Source organism: Pipistrellus kuhlii, unplaced genomic scaffold (genome assembly GCF_014108245.1).
Source record: "Pipistrellus kuhlii isolate mPipKuh1 unplaced genomic scaffold, mPipKuh1.p scaffold_m20_p_9, whole genome shotgun sequence".
Lineage (NCBI taxonomy): Eukaryota > Metazoa > Chordata > Mammalia > Chiroptera > Vespertilionidae > Pipistrellus > Pipistrellus kuhlii.
The window spans coordinates 32,540,371-32,563,872 of record NW_023425595.1 but is presented as its reverse complement, the minus strand read 5'-3'; the positions used below and the strand labels follow the sequence as shown (position 1 = coordinate 32,563,872).

The 23,502-nt window shown below is 42.6% G+C and overlaps 1 protein-coding gene across 3 annotated transcripts in view; it reads left to right on the top strand.

The window, feature by feature from the left end:
- CLPB (caseinolytic mitochondrial matrix peptidase chaperone subunit B) overlaps positions 1 to 23,502 on the top strand; it is a 129,748-nt gene that overhangs the window by 12,798 nt on the left and 93,448 nt on the right. For all 3 annotated transcript variants that reach the window (XM_036426695.2, XM_036426694.2, XM_036426696.2), the window contains exon 3: positions 14,300 to 14,386. In XM_036426695.2, the coding sequence (XP_036282588.1) occupies positions 14,300 to 14,386 (87 nt within the window). The remainder of the gene's footprint in view (positions 1 to 14,299; positions 14,387 to 23,502) is intronic.

Genomic DNA, 23,502 nt, shown 5'->3' with positions numbered 1-23,502 from the left:
CCATGGACTCTGTTTCAGATGCACAATTCTACAACATATCATCTGTACACTGTATTGTGCATTCACCACCCCCAGTAAAGCCTCTGTCCACCATGGACTCTGTTTCTTTTATTTCCTTCCTTCGGCTCACTTTGGACTCTGTTGTTCTTTTTCTAGATTCTTTAAATGTAAGGTTAGATTGTTTATTTGAGATATTACTTGTTTCTTGAGGTAGGCCTGTAATGTTATGAATTTCCCTCTTAGTATTGCTTTTGCTGGTCCCATCGAATTTGGGTCATTGTGTTTTCATTTTCATTTGTCTCAAGATATCTTTTGATTTCTTCCCTGATTTTATTGTTAACCCATTTATTATTTGGTAACATGTTATTTAACCTCCATGTGTTTGTGTGTTTTTTCAGTGATGATGTTTTTTTATAACTGATTTCTAGTTTCATACCATCATGGTTAGAAAAGATGCTTGATAGGATTTTAATATTTTCAAATTTATTGGGACTTGTTTTATGTCCTAACATGTGGTTTACCCTAGAAAATGTTCCAGGTGCACTTGAAAAGAATGTGTATTCTGCTTTTTGAGTGAAAATATCTATTTTATCCATCTGGTCTAGTGTGTCATTAAAGGCTGCTGTTTCCTTGTTGATTTTCTGTCTGGAAGTAGATCTGTAATTTTAAAAGGTCATTGTGGTTGCTCCATGGAGAAGAGACAAAGACATGGTGGGTGACATGATCTAGGTCTGTAATTTTAAAAGATCACTCTGGTTGCTCCATAGAGAAAAGATTGATAGAGAGCTGTGGTAGATGCAGAAAGACTGGAGTAGTACAGACTGGAGAGGATGATGGCCGTTGGTGACTTGGATTAAGATGTCAGTAGCAGAAATTGAGAAAGTAAGCTAGAGAGGACTTAGTGATGGGTTAGAACACTCTCAGGGCCTGCTACATAGTAGGTACTCAATATGAATGTTGACTGCATAAAAAGCATTGGATATGATTGATTAGGGAGAAGAAGGTGTTAAGAATGAATTTCTGTTATCTGGCTTAATCAGCTACCCAGATGCTATTGCCATTCACTTGAGATGAAGATGCTGGAGGCAGACTGGGTTAGGGAAAGAATATTTTGAGTTCAGTTTTGAACGTGCTGAATTTAATATATCAGTGAGATATTCAAATTGAGATGTCTACTAGGCTGTTGACTGTATAGGTCTTTTCTACTTTTCTCGCTATACATACCATACTTGCTTCTCAAAATCTTCAGTTTTAGAGTGTTTTTATTGATTTCAGAGAGAGGAGGGAGAGGGAGAGGGGGGAGAGAGAGAGAGAGAAAGAGAGAGAGAGATCAATGAGAGAGAAACATTAGACATCAATTGTCTGCCTCCTGCATGCCCCCTACTGGAATCAAGCCCACAACCTTAGCATGAGCCCTAACCAGGAATTGAACCAGTGACTTCCTGGTGGGTGGAATGACATTCAACTCTCTGAGCCACACTTACTGGGCTAGAGATTGTTTTGATTTCTGGTTTGATGATTTTAGAAACTAAAGGACTTCATACCAGCTCAAACTTGTTTACTAGATGCCTTTGGAAAAAAAAGTCTGATTTGGTCTGTAGTTCAGGAAAGAAAAAAGTGTTGTGTTTGTTGAGGGCTAAACACATCCATTTTAGATTTGCAATAATGGCTTGGTTTGGTATTTGTCCCCCGATGCCTCAGCTTGAGGCTTGCGGCACTTGCTGTCCATGTGCCAGGATTAAGGTGTCCTGAATGTGCTTGTTACAGCATAGGCAAATGTTCTACACATTGATCCAGGGATTTTATCTAATTAACAAACACCCTGGCTGGTAAATACATTTGGCTGTCTCGGGACCTTAGAGAGGCTGTCTGTTTATTGATTGTTGTATCATTTTGGCTGAATAGGAAGATATTAATGATGGCATTAGAGCAACCAAAATATCCAGTTTTCTTAACCAGTAAATGTGTAAATGTGTCCTTGTAGGTTGCAGTAGATTGAAACAAAAGCTGTTTTTTACATCAGCCATTTTCAACCCTTTTCATCTCATGGCATACATAAAGTAATTATTAAAATTCTGCAGCACACTAAAAATATATTTTTGCTTTTCTGACAAAATATAATTTTGACTCATTCACACTAGACAGCTATTGTTCTGTTGGCTGTTGTCATTTTTTTATTTGACAGTCTAAGGGAAAAGAGGTCAGTGTTCCTGACTGAATAGTCAGGTATTGCTGGGCTGCTCAGTTGGTTAGGGAGTTGTCTTGATATATCAAGGTTGCTAGTCAGATCTCTGGTTAAAGCACATACAAGAATAAAAGAGTAATATGCAAATTGACTGTCACCCCAACACACAAGATGGCCACCCCCAGGTGGTCAAGGATGGCTGCCCCCATGTGGACACAATATGGCCAACACAAGATGGCTGGCAGGGGAAGGCAGTTGTTGGTGATCAGGTCAGCAGGAGAGGGCAGTTGGGAGGAACCAGGCCTGCAAGGGAGGGCAGTTGGGGGTGACCAGGCCTGCAGGGGAAGCCAATTGGGGGCGACCAGGCCTGCAGGGGAGGGCAGTTAGGGGCCATCGGGCTGGCAAGGGAGCAGTTAGGCATCGATCAGGCTGTCAGGAGAGTGGTTAGGGGGTGATCAGGCTGTCAGGCAGGCAAGTAGGCAGTTGGGAGTCAGCAGTCCTGGATTGTGAGAGGGCAGTTGGACATCCCTTGAGGGGTCCCAAATTGGAGAGGGTGCAGGCTGGGCTAAGGGACACCCCTTCCCCCCTTGCATGAATTTCGTGCACCGGGCCTCTAGTCAACCAATAAATGCATAACTAAGAACAACAAATAGATGTTTCTCTTTCTCCCATCCTCTTTCTCTCTAAAATCAATCCATAAGTTTTAAAAATGTTCTTGCATCATACCCGTTGAAAATTGCTGACCTAGACCAAAGGTTAGGGCCTTCCTAGCATCACTCTTGTAATTTGGTCCTTGTCTTGAGAGTTCTCTAAGATCATCACACCATTTTTTTCTGAATGCTAGGGTGTAACCTACACAGGCTTATTGGATGCTGGGGCGCTGGAAGGCAGCATAATGTTACAGAAAAAAATACAAGGTTTTCAGGGTTAGAAGACCTGGGTTCCACTTCTGACACAGTTACTAACTGGACCTATGCCCCTTAATAAGTCATGGAACCTTCCTTTTTGAGTCTTAGTTTCCAAATCTTATTAATGGGGTTCCCACTGAGAATTTTGAAATAGAATTCCTAGTGTTAAGCTCTGCAGAGAAAACTGAGTTCATTTAAAGGATTCAGATCACACACTGAATTACCAGGGCTTGCTCAAATGGGCCTTTACCAGACAAACAGTTCTGCACTGTGGCCCGGAGCCTTGCACCTTTTCCATGGTCCCTGCTTGCTTGCTCCCTGGTGATAGAAGGCAAATGGGAGAAATGGGATTAGAAGTCTTTTCTGACCAGGGATTGAACCTGCAACCTAGTTATGTGCCCTGATGGGAATCGGACACATCACTTTTTGGTGCATAGACGATACTCCAACCAACCAAAAGTTTACTAGTTTGATCCGTGGCAGGGCACAAGCCCAGGTTGTGGGCTCAGTCCCACGTAGGGAGCATGTAGGAAGCCAATCACAGTTTATAAATCTCACATGGATGTTTCTCCCTTTCTCTTGCTCTCTCTAAAAATCAATAATAATGTATTTGAAAGAGAAAAGAAAACAATTGTCAATATAAGAAATGTCCATACCTGTAAGAATTCTTAGGAGTTTATTTGAACCAAATGGATGACAGTTGCCAGGAAACAAAATCACAACAGATTGAGAAAATGCTCCAGGAAATGTCAGTTTTACCATTTATTTTATACATCAGAATCAAAGGGGAAGACATGCGGGGTTACATGAAATTCATTGGTGATAAATTAGGAAGGCAGGAGAAAGTAAAGAGGGGAGATCTTTGGGATTGGATGAAAACTAAAATGAATAGTCACACTTCTTTTACGTAAGTGGGTTTAGGATACTTACCAGCTAACAACACCATAACAATAAGAATAAGGGGCTCGTTGGTCTCTTGCTCTGATGGGAGATTGTGCCCTAAGGGGTCTGGAAAAAAGAAATTACTCTGACATTCCAAAGGTATGTTATTGTAAGTGCAAAAAGACTGTAGCTGATTTTAGTTAAGGTAAAGATTGACCTTTGTCAAGAAAGATACAAGCCTAGGACAGGACTACCTGCTATGACTTGCTTATAGCTAGAAAGTTTTCATTTCAGACCATCCTCTATGGGAACTTTCGATCTCTGAGTTTGTTAGGCCACCATGCAGGCCTCCCTGAACTTGTTTTGGTATGTGGCAGCTTTTCATCCACACAGTCAGGCTAATATGGTAATGGCTTACAACATTCACTTTAGCTGCTTGCTTCATAGTTTCTGTCTGTCCCTGTCCTGTTTGAAAAGCCTTCTCTGAAAACCTCACTTTTGAACTTTGAGGCTCTTCTGCATCCTATTTCCTTCCCTCTCCTTTCTGAGCAGGGGATCCAGTCCTTCTAAGTAAGGCGATAAGTGGTACTTTCATTGTGTCTTTGTCAGTGGTCTGCCCAATAGGCTTTCATATCACTGGCAGGAGTCCTGGTGGTAAGGACTCTGGAGTTTAAAAAAACAAGATGTGAATCCCAGCCATGCCATTCGCTAGCACCATGACCTTGGGGAAGCTCCTAACCTCTTTAACCTTAGAGTCTTCATCTCAAAGTGAGATGATGACTGACCTATCTCACACCATTGCTGTATTAAACGAGAAGATTAAATTTAAAAAACCACTGAGTGCTGAACCTAGCACATACCAACTGCTCAGTACATTGTAGATATTGCTATTGAGTGTTGTTAATTATTCAAGGTTTTGGCCCCTTATTAAACATAGTAAATTAAGGTAATGGAAAGAATTTTCTGAGTATTCAATTTTTATTCTCCACATTTTTCTTAAGCTCTTATTGTGGGCATTCAGAGATCCCCATTCCTACCTGTGAGCCTTTGCAGTGCTTCCAACTCCACCCTTGTCCTTCTGACTGTCTAGATCACATGTGTCAAACACAAGGCCCTCGGGCCAAATCCGTCCCGCCAGGCCTTGCAATGTGGCCCGCACCGCGCTGTCATCACTGCACTCCGCTGCGTTTCCATCACAATGACAGTTTATGACTGTTCAGTAAACCATTCGGCCCGCGATTTAGGCTGTATTTTAGATTTTGGCCCCTTCTCTGATTGAGTTCGACACCCCTAGTCTAGATCCTATTTAGGCTTTATTGCCCTTTTTCTTCCAGAAAGCTCACCCTCACTTGTAGTAATAGCTGTATTTAATACCCACTCTATGTGAGGCAGTGTTAGATACTATATTATCTTCATTCCTTGCTGAGGTATTACAAAAGAGATATTAGGTCCCTTATCCATATGAGACACCTTGAGGTCCACATGAATTCGAAGTATGTGCTTTATCTCACTGCAGTTCATAGCTTGTTCTAATTCATGTTGATTGATCTTATCAAAATTCCTGAGGCCTTAAAGTCTGAGCCACACAGTGTCATGTTTAGTTTTTACCTCGTCTTCCTCCTCACTTGCTTCATGCCTATGTCTCCTCAACTAGGCTGAGTGGACACCAGAAGGCACATAGTACAGATAGAGTCTGGCCAGTTGATTGATTGGTTGAATGAAATCCTGTTTATTCCCCAGAGGCTACTCAGCAGCAGGGTGCAGCAGCTGGGCAGGCTGTCTGTCTCCAGGATCCTCCATTCATGTGGGTGGGAGCCAGGAAGGCTGCATGAGAATCCTCTCTGAGGCTGGGCTGAGACTTCCCTCTCACTGCCTTGTGTTTGGGGGAATAGCACCCATGCCTCCTGGAAACTCTGTGTTTTCAAATGGACAGTGAGCAGAGACAGGATATGAAGCACACAATAGGGGAGGCCCCTGGAATTTCCAGGGGTTCAGAGTCTAGCAGGCTGGGCAAGAACCTTCCCAGAACTTATCTGGGCTCAGTCACAGCCCCATCCACCCTTACCTTCCCAGTATGGGTCAGACAGGATCCAAAGCACTTTTGTCTCTGGCCTCATTTTCTCTCTAGTATTCAAGTTCCTTCTTTAGATCCTCTGATGAGCAACATTCTGCCAATAGTTGGGCACCTCTAAATTTAAGGCATCCATTGATTATGCTTATATGCATGCATACAAGTCCTTCAGTTGATCTCTTACCTCTCCCACCCCGCCAACCTTCCTCAGCCTTTTCGCTGTAGTTTGATTGTATTGCCATGTGAGGAGAAGGGGCAGGGGGAAAACGAGGGAAAGAAGGAGGAGGATGGATTGGGCCTTTCTCATCCTGAGTCCAGAAAGGTTCTAGAAAACAAATCTAATCAAAGAATATCTCAGTCCCTCAGATAACTTTCTTTCCTTAGGCTTTTCCTTCTTTATCATTTTTCTGTTAGTTGGTTAGTCCCATCAGATACAAGTTTCACCCTGGCCCGAGGCCTATATAGGAAAGAGGGAAGAAGATGGGATGGGATATATGCCCTGGAAGGTAGAATGGTTCAATAAAGGAAGCTTGGGCTCCCGTTCTAGGCTACCACTTACAGGCTATGTAATCTAAAGCAAATCAATTACCATCTGAAAGACTCAGGCTCCTCTCTACTAGTAATCACAGGATCAGATGTGCTCATACATGTTAAGTGCCTGATGCATAGTAGGCTACTCAAGAAATGAGAGCTTTTTTGAATTCCACCATTCAAAAGTTTTGCAAGACATGAAGAGCCAAGCATGCTGTGTGCTCATTGACCCAGTGCAAACAGCTCTCAGAGAAACTGTGATACTTAAATAACTTAATTTGTGTACTTACTTGTCCCATTTTCCTACCCAGAATTCAGACTGGGAGCTCTTTGTAAGCAAGGACCGTATCCAATTAATCTCAGTGACCAGCACAGAGGCTGGCTTCAAGAAGAGGCTACTTAAGTTTTGTTACTGGAATGAACCTGAATTAATGAAGGCCAAATCTTTGCCCCACTGTATAGGGGGCCAGGTATCGTGGTTGACTTTGTACAATCTATTCTTTACTGAAAGTCTCATGAAATTCTGGAGCTCAGTAGTGGTGATTCATATGCCAACCCTATTTGAAAAGTTTGAGCCAGCTCTGTGTCTCAATGCCTTAGTGTGACAAGCTTCCTGGTAACCAGCTAGCTGCCCAGCTGCCTGTACAGCACTCTAGTCCTGCTGTAGAGCCAGTAGGTGGCGCCCATGGCCCTTTCCCATACCCAGCTGCCTATGTAGGCCTTTGCTTCTTGTCACCAAGGCAGCTGCTGACTGAGATGTGACATGTAGCCCTGGGCAGAGATACCTAGATGAGGGTGCTCTGGGCTACTCCCCTCCACTTTCTGGCCTTGTATTGTTGGTTTTCATGTTTTATTGAATCTCAGCCATGGCACACACTGCTTGGTAAAGCAGAGATGTTTTCTATAGAAGATCCCAGGAGATCATTAAGGGAATCTGCTTCTAGCCACCCTTTCTAATACAGCTCATGCCTTTGACTCCAGGAAGTTGTTCCTGTGTCTCTGTTGCTCTGATCTACACTCATGGTACTTTCCTTCAGGGTCCTTGTTTGTATTTTAGCTGCTTACCAGGTGTGTAGTTGTCCAGTGAACACCTTGAAGTCAAGGACACTGCAGAATTCATCAAAGTGCCCTCAGTGTCCTGATCAGAGTCCTATAATAGTCTCATGAAACATTTGTGGATGAATGGGTGAATAATAGGAAGTAGTTCTTCAAAAAATTGTTATCCCAAATGAAGGACATTCTACAAACAAATAGCCTTATTCTATAAAAATATCACTTTTATGAAAATCAAAGAAAGGCTGAGGAATTATTCTAGATGAAAAAACACTGAAGATACATGCAATGTTTTATTTTAGTATTAATCCTGGCTTATATCTGGATCATGGGGTGCAGAGATTGCTATGAAGGATCTTATTAGGATTATTGGAAAAATTGAATATGGGCTCTATATTAGATAAATATTTTATCAATGTTAACTGTTCCAAATATGATCATTATTGGTTAGTGATTGTATAAGAGAATGTCCTTGAACTAGGAAATATGTGCTGAAGTATTCAGAAGTAATGGAGGATAATGTCTGAAACTAACCCTCACATGGTCAAGGAAAAATAGGAAGAAGTGGTAAAGCACATGAGGCCAAGTGAAGTGAGAATCTGAGTAAAGGATACATGAGGAGTTTTTTTTGGTGCTATTTTTGTAATTGTTCTGTAAGTTTGAAATCATTTCAAAATAAGAAGCCAAAAAAATAATCTATACACTTCAGTGTGTGTGCCAACTTCCTGCTAGAATCTATAAGAGAGATGAGATAAAGATTGGTTACACCAACACTGGACTTTATTCCATTTAATTCAGCAGTATTCATTGATGTTCTGTAGCTCCTTGGCACCTTTGCACAGAAAAACAATAGTAACAATGGCAAGTAACATTTAGAAAATGTAAGTGCTTTCACATACATTATTTCCCTTGGTCATCTCAACACCCTTGTTAGGTAAGTTGGGCAGGCTGATGAGGTTCAGAGAGTTAACATGACCTGCCCACTGTCACCCAGCCTGGAAGAGACAAGTGCAGGCTCCTATCCAGAGCAGTCTATTCCAGGGCTGATGTTTTCTTTCTTTTCTTTTTTTTAAATATATTTTATTGATTTTTCACAGAGAGGAAAGGAGAGTGATAGAGAGCTAGAAACATCTATGAGAGAGATACATCAACCAGCTGCCTCCTGCACACCCCCCACCAGGGATATACCGCAACCAATGTACATGCCCTTGACCGGAATCGAACCCGGGACTTTTCATTCCACAGACTGACGCTCTATCCACTGAGCCAAACTGGTTTCGGCAGGGCTGATGTTTTCTGAACCTCATCCATATCTGTGTGTATAAAAGGAAGAGTTGGATTGGATTGATGGCTGCAGGTCATTCTTCAAGTCCAGAAAGTTTAAAGTTCACAGGCTCATTACCGTGTGCCTGCACTCATGGGAGCTGCCAGTCCTTTCTTCCCTCACTGCCCACCATTTCCCTGTCAAGTAGCCCAGGCATGACAGTACTGGGACAGGCCAACTCACTGGAGTGAGAACTTCTGGAAAGCTTCTTAGAGGAAGGGTCTTGAGCTGAACCTTGAAGGAGAGATGCTCAGGTCAAGTAGCAAATGCAAAAGGTGCCTGAGAGGCCTTTGTCTGTAGAGTCAGAGCCCCAGGACTCTGCCTGAGTGGCTGACCCAGATTGGGGTCTGAGGCAGCCTTTCCTTCTCTGCCCGCCCCTCCCAGCTCAGGCTGACGGGGTAGATGAGGCACAGATGGAGTCTCTGTGTGGATTCTAGCCCCAGGCGCCTTGCCTCCGCTCAGACAGCCTGGCCTGGTGCTGTTATTACTGTAAACAGGACCTTCTGCGAGGCTCCAGCCAGGGCCCTGTTGCCCAGATAGTGATCATGATTGAGTCTGCATGGCTCATTGCTTCCAGGCCTCTGATGCAGGTGGGACGAGGCTCCCAACCCGTCAGCCCCCTCCCCAGCTGCAGCTGAGGGCCCATTGCGAAGGATCCGGAAATCAGTTGGAACAATGCATGATTGAAGTTCAGTGGCCGCTCTGTATTGATTGGTTGTAAAGGAGGAGGAAGAAAAATCAAGTGGTAACTCCCTCTCTTGAGTAAGCTAGCTGGTTTGCCAGAATAACTCAAAACTGCCCCATATCCTTTGTGGGACACTTCCCCTCCCTCCTCCATACAGCAAGCATGAGGAGCTGTCTTTTCTTAGGAAGTCTTGCTGATGCTCATGTCTGCTAGGAATCCACTTCTCAATTTTTATGCTACACCTATTTAGAATTCTAAGAGTTTAGAACTGGTAGGGACTTGAAGGACCATTTAATTCAGTTCCCTTATTTTGCTGCAGAGAACAGTAAGGTTCAGAGAGAGTTATCCAGAATCATGCAGCTAGTTACTGAGAGGGTCATGACTGGGCCACTAGCCCAGGTCTGTGTCTAAGTGTCCTCTGCCCTAAGAGTGAGAAGTCGCACCAACACCTTCTACATTTATACAGGCATGTAAGTTCTTTGAAAAAGTCAGATACACAAGTATAAAACAAGTAACTTCCAACACAAGACAGACATATTGGTGGACCATGTTACCACTGGGGGAGGGAGACAAGGAGACTGAGAACTGATACACAGGTTAGCAGAGACACTGTGGCAGCATCAAGGCTTCTTAGGAAAGACTTCTTGGTGTAAGAAAAAATAATTATTTTTTAAGACGTTTTGCGTTTTATTTTTATTTTTTTAATATATTTTTATTAATTTTTTACAGAGAGGAAGGGAGAGGAATAGAGAGTTAGAAACATCAGTGAGAGAATCATTGGTCAGCTGCCTCTTGCACACCCCCTACTGGCAATATGCCCGCAACCAAGTACATGCCCTTGACCGGAATCGAACCCAGGACCTTTCAGTCCGCAGACTGATGCTCTATCCACTGAGCCAAACCGGTTTCAACATGTTTGTGTGTGTGTGTGTGTGTTTAAGTAATAGTATGCTCATTGTTACAAAAAAATAAAATACAGAAATCTTAATAGCAAGAAGTAAGTATGGCTTTCTCATTCCCCCCTTTCCGCCCCAATCAGAGGTAATCACTGTTGCCTGTATGGTCTGTAGCCTTCAAACTCCCTTGGATCTCAGAGATCGGAGCAGATTTGTTTTCCTCTTTGATTTGTTACTCTTCTGTGGAAGTCCTCAGCTCTTGGACTAAGAAACCCTTATTCTACTGTGGCCTTAACCAGGGAATTTGAGACCATTATCAATTCACAGGAAAATGTGAGGACTTTTGTTCTAAGTTCTATGCATAACTTTCATATATCCTGTGTCCTTAAAATGGGTAGACACTAATTTGAAAATGATAATGATAATAGCATAGGCTCTTGTATTTGTACATTGCTTTATTCATATCAAGTATTTTTATAGATTTTGTCTCATTGTCGCTTCATAATACCCCTGTGTGAATATGGAGCAGGATTGGCAGTCTTCTCTGTTTTTCAACAGATGTGGAAACAAGACAGAGTGCCAGGAGCTATTGTTGCTCAGTTGAGGGAACTAAATGAGGGTCAGAGAGGCTACGTCAGTCATTCATCCACAGCTACCCACCAGCAAGTGCCAGTCTTGCATTTGAACTGGGGTCTCTCCTGCTTATTTTCCTGCCCTGCTCGATCGCTTGCAAGTTGTACAAGATTCAACTCTGGACTGCTAGTGTGGTCTCTTTATCTACTACTGTCTAGCTCATCCCCAATTAGTGTCACCCACCCCTGCCCTGCCAAGCAGAAGACCAAGTTCATTAGGGAAGGGCCTTCCACAGTGCAGAAAGGCCTGCAGTGCCCACCCCCACTCCCAGCCCCTGGACACAAACTGCTCTACCCTGAGTGGCAACCTGCATTAAGTATTCCACTCATCATCTCTGGGATGATGGAATCCTAACCTTTTCGGAAACACCGTGCTCTGTCACAGCATTGCTCTTTTTAAAAGAGATTAATTCACTTGCCGCATTTTGTCCATTGGTGAAAATCACAGGGGAGACCAAGGGTGACTTTCTTAGGCCTCAGAGGCCCTTTCCGCCACTCTCAGCAGGCAGCCACCCGCCCAGCTGGCCCAGGACTTTGAAATAACTGCCTGCTGGGCATTCACTTGCAAAGCAACAAAATGAAATGGAGGAGACCTGGGTTTAGGAAATCCAAGCTTTTGGGGCTATTGTACACACTGAGGGGAAGTAGGGGAGGGGCCAAAGGGCCCACCCGGCTCCTAAACTAGAAAAGTTGTTTGTGCTGAAACCGGTTTGGCTCTGTGGATAGAGCGTCGTCCTGCGAACTGAAAGGTCCCAGGTTCCCAGGTTCGATTCTGGTCAGGGGCATGTACCTTGGTTGCGGGCACATCCCCAGTAGGGGGTGTGCCAGAGGCAGCTGGTTGATGTTTCTTTCTCATCAATGTTTCTAGCTGTCCTTCTACTTCCTCTCTGTAAAAAATCAATAAAACATATTTTAAAAAAAGAAAAGAAAAGTTGTTTGTACTTGGGCTAGTTTGTGGTGGTGTTTATGTTTGTTCTGGTCCTTCCTTATCTACCAGGTGCCATCATTCCTGTCTCTTTTGATCCTTACAACCACCTTGCACAATGGGGATTAATATCCCCCATTTCACAGCTAGTAAGTGACAAAGCCAGAATCTGAACTCCAGCTTTTAGACTTCAGGGTCATTGCTTTTTCTATTATATCTCAGCCACAAGAGGCTGCAAAAAAATGATGCTCAGTAAGGAAGCTAGGCAGGGCTCAAAAGCTGGAACCCACTAAGCCAAACACGCTAGGACTATTTTCTCTCTCTCTCTCTCTCTCTCTCTCTCTCTCTCTCTCTCTCTCTCTCTCTCTCTCTATATATATATATATATATATATATATATATATATATATAAAGATCCTAGTTGGTTTGGGTCCTGGAAAGCAAGAACCTCTGTATTGTTCCCTTGTCAGTAGTTAGCATATGCCTGGACACAGAGCATGTCAGTGCACATGCTTGTTGAATAAATTAACAGGAGTGCCTAGAGCCAGCCTGGTTGAATTATCTGGGTGGTCCTATGTAACCCTATATCAGAGCCCCTGAGTATTGGCCAACTTGCCATTACTGGCTTGAGACCAGAACACCTTGTTCCCTCAGAGGGATAGAAGTAGAATAGGGTAGAAGGTAGAAATTACCTGTCATGAATACCTGCTATATGCCAGGCATTAGGCTGCAATCGCTGTAAATTAGAGTTTATCATCCCTAATTGAAAGGTTAGAAAACTGAAACTCGGAGAATTGATTTGCTCAGGGTTATTCATATGGACCAGAATTTGAATTCCGATCTAACTTACTCCAAAGCCTTTTCATCTTTTTTCTTTTTGTTACACTACACTCAGCCCTCAAGGGGCAGGAGGGGGAGGCATCTCAATCTTCTTTTTTTAGCTGTTTCCAGAGCAGTGCTGCTTTCAGAATTCTCTGAGCCCAGCCAGGCAGGAGAACACGGATCACTGGCCCACTGAAGGCATGAGGGATTCTCCTAGCCCTGTCCTGCCTTCTCATGTCTGCCCTAGCTCATCTCTTTAGGTCTGTATTATAGCACTCTCCAAACTGATCTACTTGTTCCCGTTTTCTACTCTTCCCTTTCAAATTTAGCTTGCTTAAGCTATTAGGTTAATTTTATAATTTATTTTACCCCAAAACCTTCGGTGACAACTAAACTGCCTATGATGAGAGTCTAAGAAATAGCAAATAGGTTTCCTCTCTGTTGCCAGCTTCAGTTGATTGATCATGGTTGATGGAACCAGTGTTAAAGAGGATTCGGAGGCTTTTTCAGAGGCCCCGTTGGAAAGAACTGCTTGGAGACATTTGTGATTTCTGACTTAGATGCAGGAATGCAGGACAGTAGCACATATGCCAGGCATTTATCAAATCTTTAGAGTAGGTGTTTAACCTAGAGTCCACTATTTCATGAGGACCCATGAACCCCTGGACATTGTATGTAAAAAAATTGTGTCGGGGGGGGGGGGGGGGGGGGACGACTTACAACACTGTGTTAGTTCATTTATCCGCCATTACTATTGGATAACTATTGAGCCCTTACTACATGTTAGGCACTGGCATATAGAGTCAAGTAAGTTCTTGTGGACTTGCTAGAAACCTAAGTTAACATTTCCAACATTGTTTACATCTTCCCTTGGGTTAAAAAATTTCCAAGTTTCAATTAACCACCATACAGAGAAACTTGAAGAAAGTGATCCTTTTGTAACATGGGAACTACTTAGATAAGACGTGTCCCTGGGCATTTGGTGCTAGGCACGGGGAAATTCTAAGGAAGGAAGAGAGATCTGTGGACTGAATGAATCAAGGAAGCCTTCTCAGGGAGAGAGCATTCTGGACCAAGGAGTGGGAGTGTCAGGGTACTAAGGTAGGGAGGGAAGGCATATCATCATCATCATATCCCCCCCCCCCCCCCCCCCCCCCCGCCAGAAGGCTGGGAGGATAACAACAAGGGGCAGACTCATTTAAGGGAAGAGAGATAGAGGGGAAACCTGGAATTGGGGAGACTGGCTAGAGATGCTGGGATGGATATTAAGTTCTCAAAAGCCTCTATTTCCAGGTGCATCCAGCCTCCCTGTTTGTTGGCTGTCTCATTTCTTCACTCTTAGGTCCCTGGGAAGCCGTATACTGAAAATATTTCTCTCTTTCTAGGCTGTTGTCGGAAGGTGTAGATGTCAATGCAAGGCACAAACTTGGTTGGACAGCACTTATGGTGGCAGCCATCAGCCGAAACGACAGGTGAGAGATCTCCTTTTACACAGGGCTCCCTCGGCCACATCTCTGCAGGTCACATTCCTGAATCCTCTCTCATGCTTGCCTGTCCCCTTGCTGTCTTCTCCAGAAGTGGGAAGGTGAACTCAGCTAAAGGGAATTGATCTGTATCCAGTGCAATGGAAAATGTAGGAGATTTTGAGAGGGAGGATATAGCTGTAAATTCCAACTCATTCGCTTTGTGACCTTAGATAAGTCATTTGCATTACTGAAGCAACAAAATGTTTGAAAGCTTGTCAATAAATGTAATTTTAATAAAAGAAAGAAGGCCTGTTGTAAGCAATTAAGTTAAGTGTACTTGTGTGAGTTATCCACCATCTATCTGTGTTGAGAAGTCGACAATCTGTTCCCAGCAAGGGTTTCTCTGGGCTATTTCTTTGGAGGTTCTAATGGAAATTGGGGAAGGTGGGGGCATTCCTGCCTTCCCATTGGAGGCAGGCTATTTTCCTACCTGCTTGTTCTTTCCTTTAGAATGTAGCTGTTGTGTAAAAATCTAAGTTGTACTTTGTGTAGAGAGTTATTGCTAATTCTCACAACATATATGTTATTCTCATTTTGGAGGAAAGAAAACTGAAGCCCAAAGAGATAAAGTGATTTGTTTAAGGTTACACAGGCAGGATTTAGGACCTGCAGCCTACAAAGTCTGTGTGTTTTACTATATATTTCTCACTGCTGCTTCCCTCTGCCAGAACCCAGGCTAGGGACAGGTGCTGCCTTTCCATCCCACTCTCTAGCTGTGAGTGTGCAAAAGAATTGATTAAATAAGAAAAATAAATGCTTTTAAAGAGAGTGATCTACTCTAGTAGTAGCCACTGAAAATGATAGTTGGGGTTACCAATTTTAATTTTCCCTTCCAGCAGACCTTTATCTGCTGGTCTTAACCACCTTTGGAAAGGTCATAAATGTGATGAAACCAACAAAACAGGGATTTTATAATATAGAGGCGGCACTGCCTCAGACTGCCTGAGAGACTTAGCTGTACTTGAGATAGGTCTCTCCTCTCTGCTCTTCTGTTGTGAACTTGTTCTCAGCACAGGAAAATTCATAGGATCACGATCAAACACTCCATTTCCTTATTTGCCTTTAGCTCCTAGCACTTAGTCTTTTAAAAGAAAAATTGATGTAAATGGGCTTTGCAGTTGAGAGACCTGGAGTCTAGTCCTGGTTCTGACCCTTAGTTGAGTTCAGAATTCTGAGGACATTGTTTCTCCACCTGAAATTAATCATTTCTACAAACATTTGGTACATATTTACTCTGAGCCAAGCTCTGTGCTAATCACTGGGTAATCAGAGACGTTGGGAGCTCATGGTCTAATGTGGGGAAGAAGGCAGGTAGAAAATATAGTGTAATCACTGATGCCAGAGCAGAGTGAACAGGATGTTATCGAAGCAGAGGGTGTGAGAGGACTGAATCTGGCAACAGTAGATTCTCACAGTAGATTCTCACTATGTGCTCGTGAGAATCAAATGAGATAATATATGTGCTACAGGTTACAAATATAGTGTTGTTATTCTCTGCTCACATAGACTTCTCCATGCAAAAATACACGTTTATTCTCACACTGATACTTCACCTATCACAGCTTCCACCCTACCCACCAGTCTTTCCCAGCTTGCAGGTGTCTCCATCTGTAAGAGACAGACAGTGGTGGAGAAAAGGGGTTGGGAGGAGTGTGCCCTTATGTGTAGTATATTTTCAATATTGAAACAATTGCAAATACACTATACGTAAGAGTACTGTCCGTCAGTGAGCAGATAGCTAGTAGTGATGTGCTTTGGGGACACTTCTTTCTGAATCTAATGAGTTGTTGGTTTAACTGATGGCCTGTCTTTATCCAGGGCCATTAGCACATCAGTGATGCTCATTGAGCAAAGTGAGAGTGTTGGCTTGTATTTATTTGCTTTGGTTCCTAGAACTAATTATTGGTGTATTAAGTGTTCATTTTGTGCCCTCCTCTTTCTTCCAGTACCCAGAGAAGATAGATTTTTAGTGAAAATAGCATACTCTCAGGTTGGTTTATTTATTTATATCACAAATTTTGGGGGGCACCTATTGTTTGTCAGGCACTGTTCTTGACAAAGATCCCCACCTTCATAGAGATTATTTCTATACAGATGGTGGTCCCTGAGTAGAGAGAGGCAGGGACAGACAATAAGCAAATATAGTGCATCAGTAAACCACATAATTTATTAGAAGGTAAGAAGTGCTATGGAAGAAAGGAAAAGTAGAATCTGGTAAAAGGGAATCTCAAGAGTACTTTAGTAAGAGTGAGTAGGTAAGGTATCCTGGGAATAGTCCTAAAGAAGTATCACTTTCCATACCAGCACAACCTGCCAGTAAAGTTTTTCTGTATTGGCGGTGTGCTGATGTTATAACCTAACCAGTCACCAAACCCTCTGGAATCATGTTGGGCAGGCCTGAAATGCCACCACCTTTTAATTGAGTGTGGATGAAGGGAAGGTGGAGGGGTAGCCCTTGATTCAAGGCTAAAAGCAGAGAATTGTCATCTTTAGAATATTGGCAGTCACAAGATCAAGGGAGAGATCCTGAAAGTAGCCCAATCATTTCATCCTTAACTGCCTTTATTGCCTTTAGTGAGCACTTGCTTAATGTTAAATTCTTAGGGACATAGAATAGAACAGTCTCTATTCTTAAGGAAACTAACTTCATGTGAACTTTTATTTATGTATGTATTTGTTATCTTACTTAATTTTGAATAGTTCTATTTTATTTAAGTTTGAATAGAGAATACAGTGCTATAGAACAAAATTTAAAAAGTCTATATGAGAACTTAATTTATAATTTATTTCTTCCTTTTATTTCCAGAAAGGGTTTGAGGTGATGTAAATTAAAATACAAATAAAAATGTACACAGGAGAGTTAAACTGGATCAAGATCAGAAATCATATTGGTAAAAGGAAAGATAATTGTATCAGGATTGAACCAGAGATTTTCTTTTCTGAAAATAGGTTTATTGTTTTTGTAAAAATAATATAGAAGAAGAAAGTAGCAGTGAACTGAATTCCCTTTTAGAGACTGATCATTGTGTGTATGTGTATATGTAATTTTACAAAAATGGGACCATGCCACACTCACTGTAAATCAGATAATTAGTGAAATCAAGTATTAATTTAGATTGGAGTTCTCCAATGAGCATGGCAAACAAGGGACATAGAGAGTTTGGTTCTTCAGGAAAGGGGAACTTTGTTCTGACATTCCTTCATATTATCATTTCATGTAACCAGTAAACATTTTTCAAACTATACTGTGCCAGGCTATGAGGAGATTCAGATAATAAGCCTCACAACCTTTGCCTTAAGCTTATGGGCATGCTGACATCAAGGACTTGAGTACTGTGATGGCCATTGTCTTCAGTAGCCGTTCTGCCAAAGGTTAACCAACATTTTCACTAGGAAAATCCTTTTGCCAGCCCTCTCCATCCACAGTGGGCTCTCCATAAGCCTATGCCACAGGCATTTATTTAACCTGAGTCTGGGTGCCTCATTCTGTGTTGTCCTCTGACCCAGTCCAGCTAAAGGCTAAGCCATACGGTCCCAGGATGATCACTGTGAATTAGCATAGCCTTTACTGACTCGTGCAAATATACCCAGCCTTGAGTTAAATTCAATTAGTTTTTCTTTAAGAAGGGAAAGAAATCCAATTTTATCAAACATGGACAGACGGTGGAAGGCACTTTGATGTTACAACCTCTCAGTGATGCTTTACTTAGTCACAAGTTCATAAGCAAGAAGGCTTAATTACTTGGGAAAACACAGCATTAAAACTGAATACAATGGCTGAGTATCCGCTCTTAGGTGACTTGATTCGAACCCATGCACCCAGTTCGTGTGTGGTGCAAACTTTGATGTGTGCCATGGTGAGCCGAAAGTCATCACCCGCTCAGAGAAGCTCCTTCACATGGCATTTGTAGGATGTATAGGCAGAGAGGCAGGGCCTGCCCCAGGCCTGTTTGCTCAACTTTGATGTCCAAGCAGCCACAGGCTCCACTGTTTGCTCTTTCACTGAGGGATGGATTGGGAGCCTCCTACCTTTCCCAGTGGACAATGGCCAGCAATGGAGTGTGACGACTGTTGACCATTCCGGGAGCCTGGCAGACCAGAACAGGGCTTTGGAGGTGCAGAGCCTGGGAGGTCAAAAGCTGTTTATCGGAGAGCCATTTCTCCAGATGTAGCTTTCCTTAACACTTAATGTTAGCTGGGTGTTTATAGTGGAAGTAAAAATAGTCTCATGAGTTTTAGCAGGTGGCAAGTGTATTGTTTGATCCTCTGTCCAGTAGCACTAGGTATCTGTAAATTGAAAGTTTAAGTCTTTCCTATTCCCTTTATTCATGTGTGTGCAGGGGATAGTGGTTTAGAAAGAAAATGGTATGATTTAGATTCTTATCATTTCTAATTGCTCAAAAAAGAAGCTACCAAAACACATCTGATAAAGGAATGTATCCAGAAGATACAAAGAACTCTTATAAATCAGTAAGAGAAGGAGAAACAACTCAATTTTCTAAAAATGGACAAAAGATTTGTGCAGACATTAAAAAAAAGAGATGGGTGATAAAGCACATGAAAAGATACTCAGCTTTAGTCGTTTAGGGAAGTGCAAATTAAAATCATGAGATACCTATTAACTACAATAGCTAAAACTTAGAAAAATTGAAAATACAAAGTGCTGACAAAGTTGCAGGACAATTGTCATAATTGCTGATAGGAATGCATGATGGTATAGCCACTTTGGAAAACACTTTGGCAGTTTCTTATAAAGGTAAAGGCAGTTTGTTACTGTACAACCCAGTAATACCAACTCCTAGGTACTTGTCCATAAGAAATAAAAACATACATCTGCAGAAAGGCCTATATGTAAATATTTAAAGTAGTTTTATTCCTAATCACCAAAAACTAGAAATCACCATATATCCATCAACTGGTTAATGGGTGGACAAATTATGGTGCATCCATACAGTGGACTACTATGCAGCAATAAAAAGAACAAATGACTCATACATATAACACATTGACAAATCTTAAAAGCCTTGTGCTAACTTAAAGCCAGACACAAAAAGCTACCTGCTTTAATTCCATTTCTATGACAGTCTGGCAAAGAAGTAGTTTAGGGACGGAAATTAGTTAAGTGTTTAGGAGCAGGAGGAAGGGCCCAAAGCCTTTCCTATTGGGGTGATAAAAATAGTCTAAATCTTGATTATGGTGGTGGCTATACAACCAAATCACATCAAATTGTACATCTTATAAGAGTGAATTTTACTATGATAATTGGTACTTTAATAGATTGACTTATAAAAACACTTTTAAAACGGTCATCCTTCTCTTTTCATTATTAATTGTAACTAGTGGCATACTGAAAATTCATGTTGTGGTGTCAGAATGAATTCTATTGTTCGTGAATACCTGGAATTCTTGTTAATGTATCTCACATCAGAGTACTGTATGTTTCGATTGTTAAGAGAGAATGAAGTTTTGTGAATTCACATGATTCTTAGTGTCATGAAGTATAATTACTGATGAATAATGAAATGATAAATTCATTTTACATGTGGTATAAAGTAGGCTTATATAAATGCACAAAGCATCATATGATTCTTTTTTATAGTAAGGAGAAAGTGCAGGGGGCAGGACTGAAAGCTTGCCTCCCATCCCACATCATTCTTGGGCAACTTGTCCCTGGACTGCCAGGCAAGGAGATCACCTAAACAGTGTGGCCATTATGGTACCTCAGGAACATCTCCAAAGAATGGGTGGTGAGAGATTCAGATTTGGGTGCACTTGGGCTTGCTGGTTGCTTTGAAAGGCCCTGCCTTAGAGAAGGTGAGACCGTAAGACAGAGCACAAAGCTGTTTGAAATTCCCCGCATGAGCCTCCCTCCCTCCTTCTGCCTTTTCTCCCGAAGTGCATTTCATCAGCATCGGAAGGACTGCTTCCCGGCACTGCCTTCCCTGCTTGGCCAAGGTCCCTGAGGAGCTGAGCTAATGAGTGGATAACACGCATTTGCCAAGGCCTTCCTGGATGTGGTACCTGGGCTTTGTTAATTTTAAAATGCTGCCATCCTTGGCTAAAGACCATTTAATTCCCTCGCACAGCAGTCATTTATTTTTAGCATTTGCTTATTTTCCCTCCACCTTACTAAGAGGAGGAGGGCGTTAAACCCTATCTTTAAGAACCCAGCAGCCCAAGCCAGATTGCTGTCCTTCAGGAGAGGTTTTGCAGGCCTTTGCAGGACCAATTCCCCAGGTGTTCTTAGAGCAAAGAGCCAATTGTGGTCTTGCAAGCTAGACTAGGGGCAGTCTCCCTGGAAGGCTCGCTGGTGGCCAGAGACAGAGGAGGTAGAACACTCCTACACCTGTCTTCCAGTACAAGTTCTTAGGGGGCCTAATCTCATAGAGGTCTTTCCTGCTTTAGAGGCCTACAACTTCTTCTGGCCTCTTATACATTTTTGACCTGGCTGCTTGCTACGGAGTGATGCTCCCTTCAGCCTGAGGTGGCTGGGCCTTGGGCTGTCTGATCACCTGGTGGTAGTAATGATAATGGCTGTGGTTGATTGAGTGCCTTCTGTGTGCCAGGCCCATGTTAAGCACTTCCCTTGTAGTCTATAATTCTCACTGCAATCCTAAAAGGAAGGGATTATTATCCCTATTTTACAGATAGGGAAAATGAAGTTCAGAGATGCTCATGGTTGTCTAGTAAGTGGAAGAGTGAGCAGGATTTGAATCCAGGTCTCTGAACCCCAAATTCTTATTCTTTCCACTTGACTGGACTGCCTATGGAGGGAAGGGGCAGGCAGCAAGACCATGGGATGGGTTAACGGTTGCTGGGACCAGGAGTCAATCTCAGAGTTTCTCAATGATATGTATGTGTTGGATGATTATGAGAAATTTAAAAATAGACAAACCACTCTCCTTGTCTCAAAAAACTGACAGAAAAGGGATAAAACAAATCTCACTTGAAATGAGGCAGAATGTGGTCAGTGCCCCAGAGAAAGTCACATGAAAGAAGGCCCTTTCACAAGAGGTGGATCTTGAAAGATGAACATGATTTTGATTGTTAAAGGTGGAGGGTAAGGACAGCATTTCTGGAAGTTGGGCCATTGTGAGCATAGGTTCACAAAGGTGAGAAAGTAGGAGTGTACCAGAGCTAGTAGGAGAACTGACAAGGTCTGGAGACCAGAGAATATGAAGGAAAGGCCTTGTCCATCACTGACCGTGTTTCTCAGTCTGTGACAGTCTAGCATAGGGGTGTCGAACTCAATCAGAGAAGGGGCCAAAATCTAAAATCCAGCCTAAATCGCGGGCCGAATGGTTTACTGAACAGTCATAAACTGTCATTGTGATGGAAACGCAGCGGAGTGCAGTGATGACAGCGCGGTGCGGGCCACATTGCAAGGCCTGGCGGGACGGATTTGGCCCGCGGGCCTTGTGTTTGACACATGTGGTCTAGCACATGGTACAGCTCTGAGCTCTAGAGCCAGATTACTTGGGTTCAAATCCAAGCTCTTCCTCTTACTAGTTAAGTACCTTGGCAAATTCTTTTACTTATCTGTGATTGTTTACTCAGCCATAAAATGGAAATAATAAGCAGATCTACCTCTGTGGGCTTATTTTGAGGTATAAATTTTTAAATATATGTAAAGTGTTTAAAATAATGCCTGTCGTATTGGAATCATTTGATAATGGTTTGCTACTTTAGTTAGTAGTAGTATAGTAGTAGTGGTTTGCCTTTTATTATTATTAGTAAGCCCAGAGCCTACTGCTGGAGGGCTTTGGAGATTCTTTTTCCTGTCTCTTTATCTGAGAAACTCAGAGTAGAACATGGGACCCCAGAGTAGGGCTTTTTGATGGGTGCTGGCTCTTGTCCCAGGTGGCTACCTGCCCAATGCAGGATAGTGCCCAGTATTTCCCAGCAAGGGAGAGTGGGTGAGGGTGCTGGCCAGGAGCCTGGAATGCCAGCACCATGCCCCCCAGAAAAGTGTGCCAAGCTTGACATTTCTCCCACCCACTGCTGCTGCTGTGGCTGATTATCTCTGAGTAACAAAGAGTCGTTTCTAATCCCATTTGGAATCGTTGCTCAAGATAATCCTGTTTTGTAGTAATGATATTCCAATTCCAACATGCACCCGATTCTAGTTTGGCAGGCACATGCCTTGACCTCAGGCAACCCAAGACATTGCTCCCTAGAAAGCAATGCCAGCTCATTTGCCTAACATGACAGTTTCAGGGTGTGCTCTCCCCCTCCCCCACTTCTCCAATGCTGTATCTTGGCCTGGGGTTCTTTGTTCTCCGCTCTCTCCATGGAGAGTATCAGTTGGAATCCAGAGTATCAGGAGAGCACCCAGTGGTCACCCAGTTCAACTGCTTGGGGAAAGATGTTGCATTTCTAGGGACTATGATGTGATCCACTCCTGCACTTTTCTTTAGAGACATCAGAGCCACAGGGCTTTGTCCTATTTAGTAGTTATATCCCTGAGTCCATCGAGACCATGGATAAATACCTATCAAATTGACAGATTAAATGAAGCTTAAAGAGGTAGCAATTAATGTTGGATGAAAGAATTGGGGACATGAAAAAAGAAGAAGTCAGTAGGCTAGAGCAGTGGTTAAATCTATGCTGATAAAAATGAACAGAGATGTTTTAGTCTACAATTAAAACCAAAAACCAACTGTAAAATTCAGATTGAGAGAGACACAACTTAACAATACTAGCATGTAAAACCAGAAACTCACTGAAAACTCAACGTGTGCATCAACAGTGAGTGTTAAGGCCCAGAAGTGAATTGATTCAACATATATATGTACTAGGCCTTGTGTGCAAGGAAATGGATGGTCAGGCCTAGTCCCTGCTTTGGGTAGCACATCATCCAGTTATGTGTGACACGTAAGTAACAAGGGCTCTGGAAGGAGACTCCTGAGTTTAAAATCTAACTTTACCTCATATTAGTCTTGTTTCCTTGTTTGCAAAATGGGAATAACAATAGCACTTACCTCAGCAAAGATTAAAATACACATAAAACAGCTTAGTGCAGTACCTAGCATATAGTACATATAGTAGGTATCTGCTGCTGT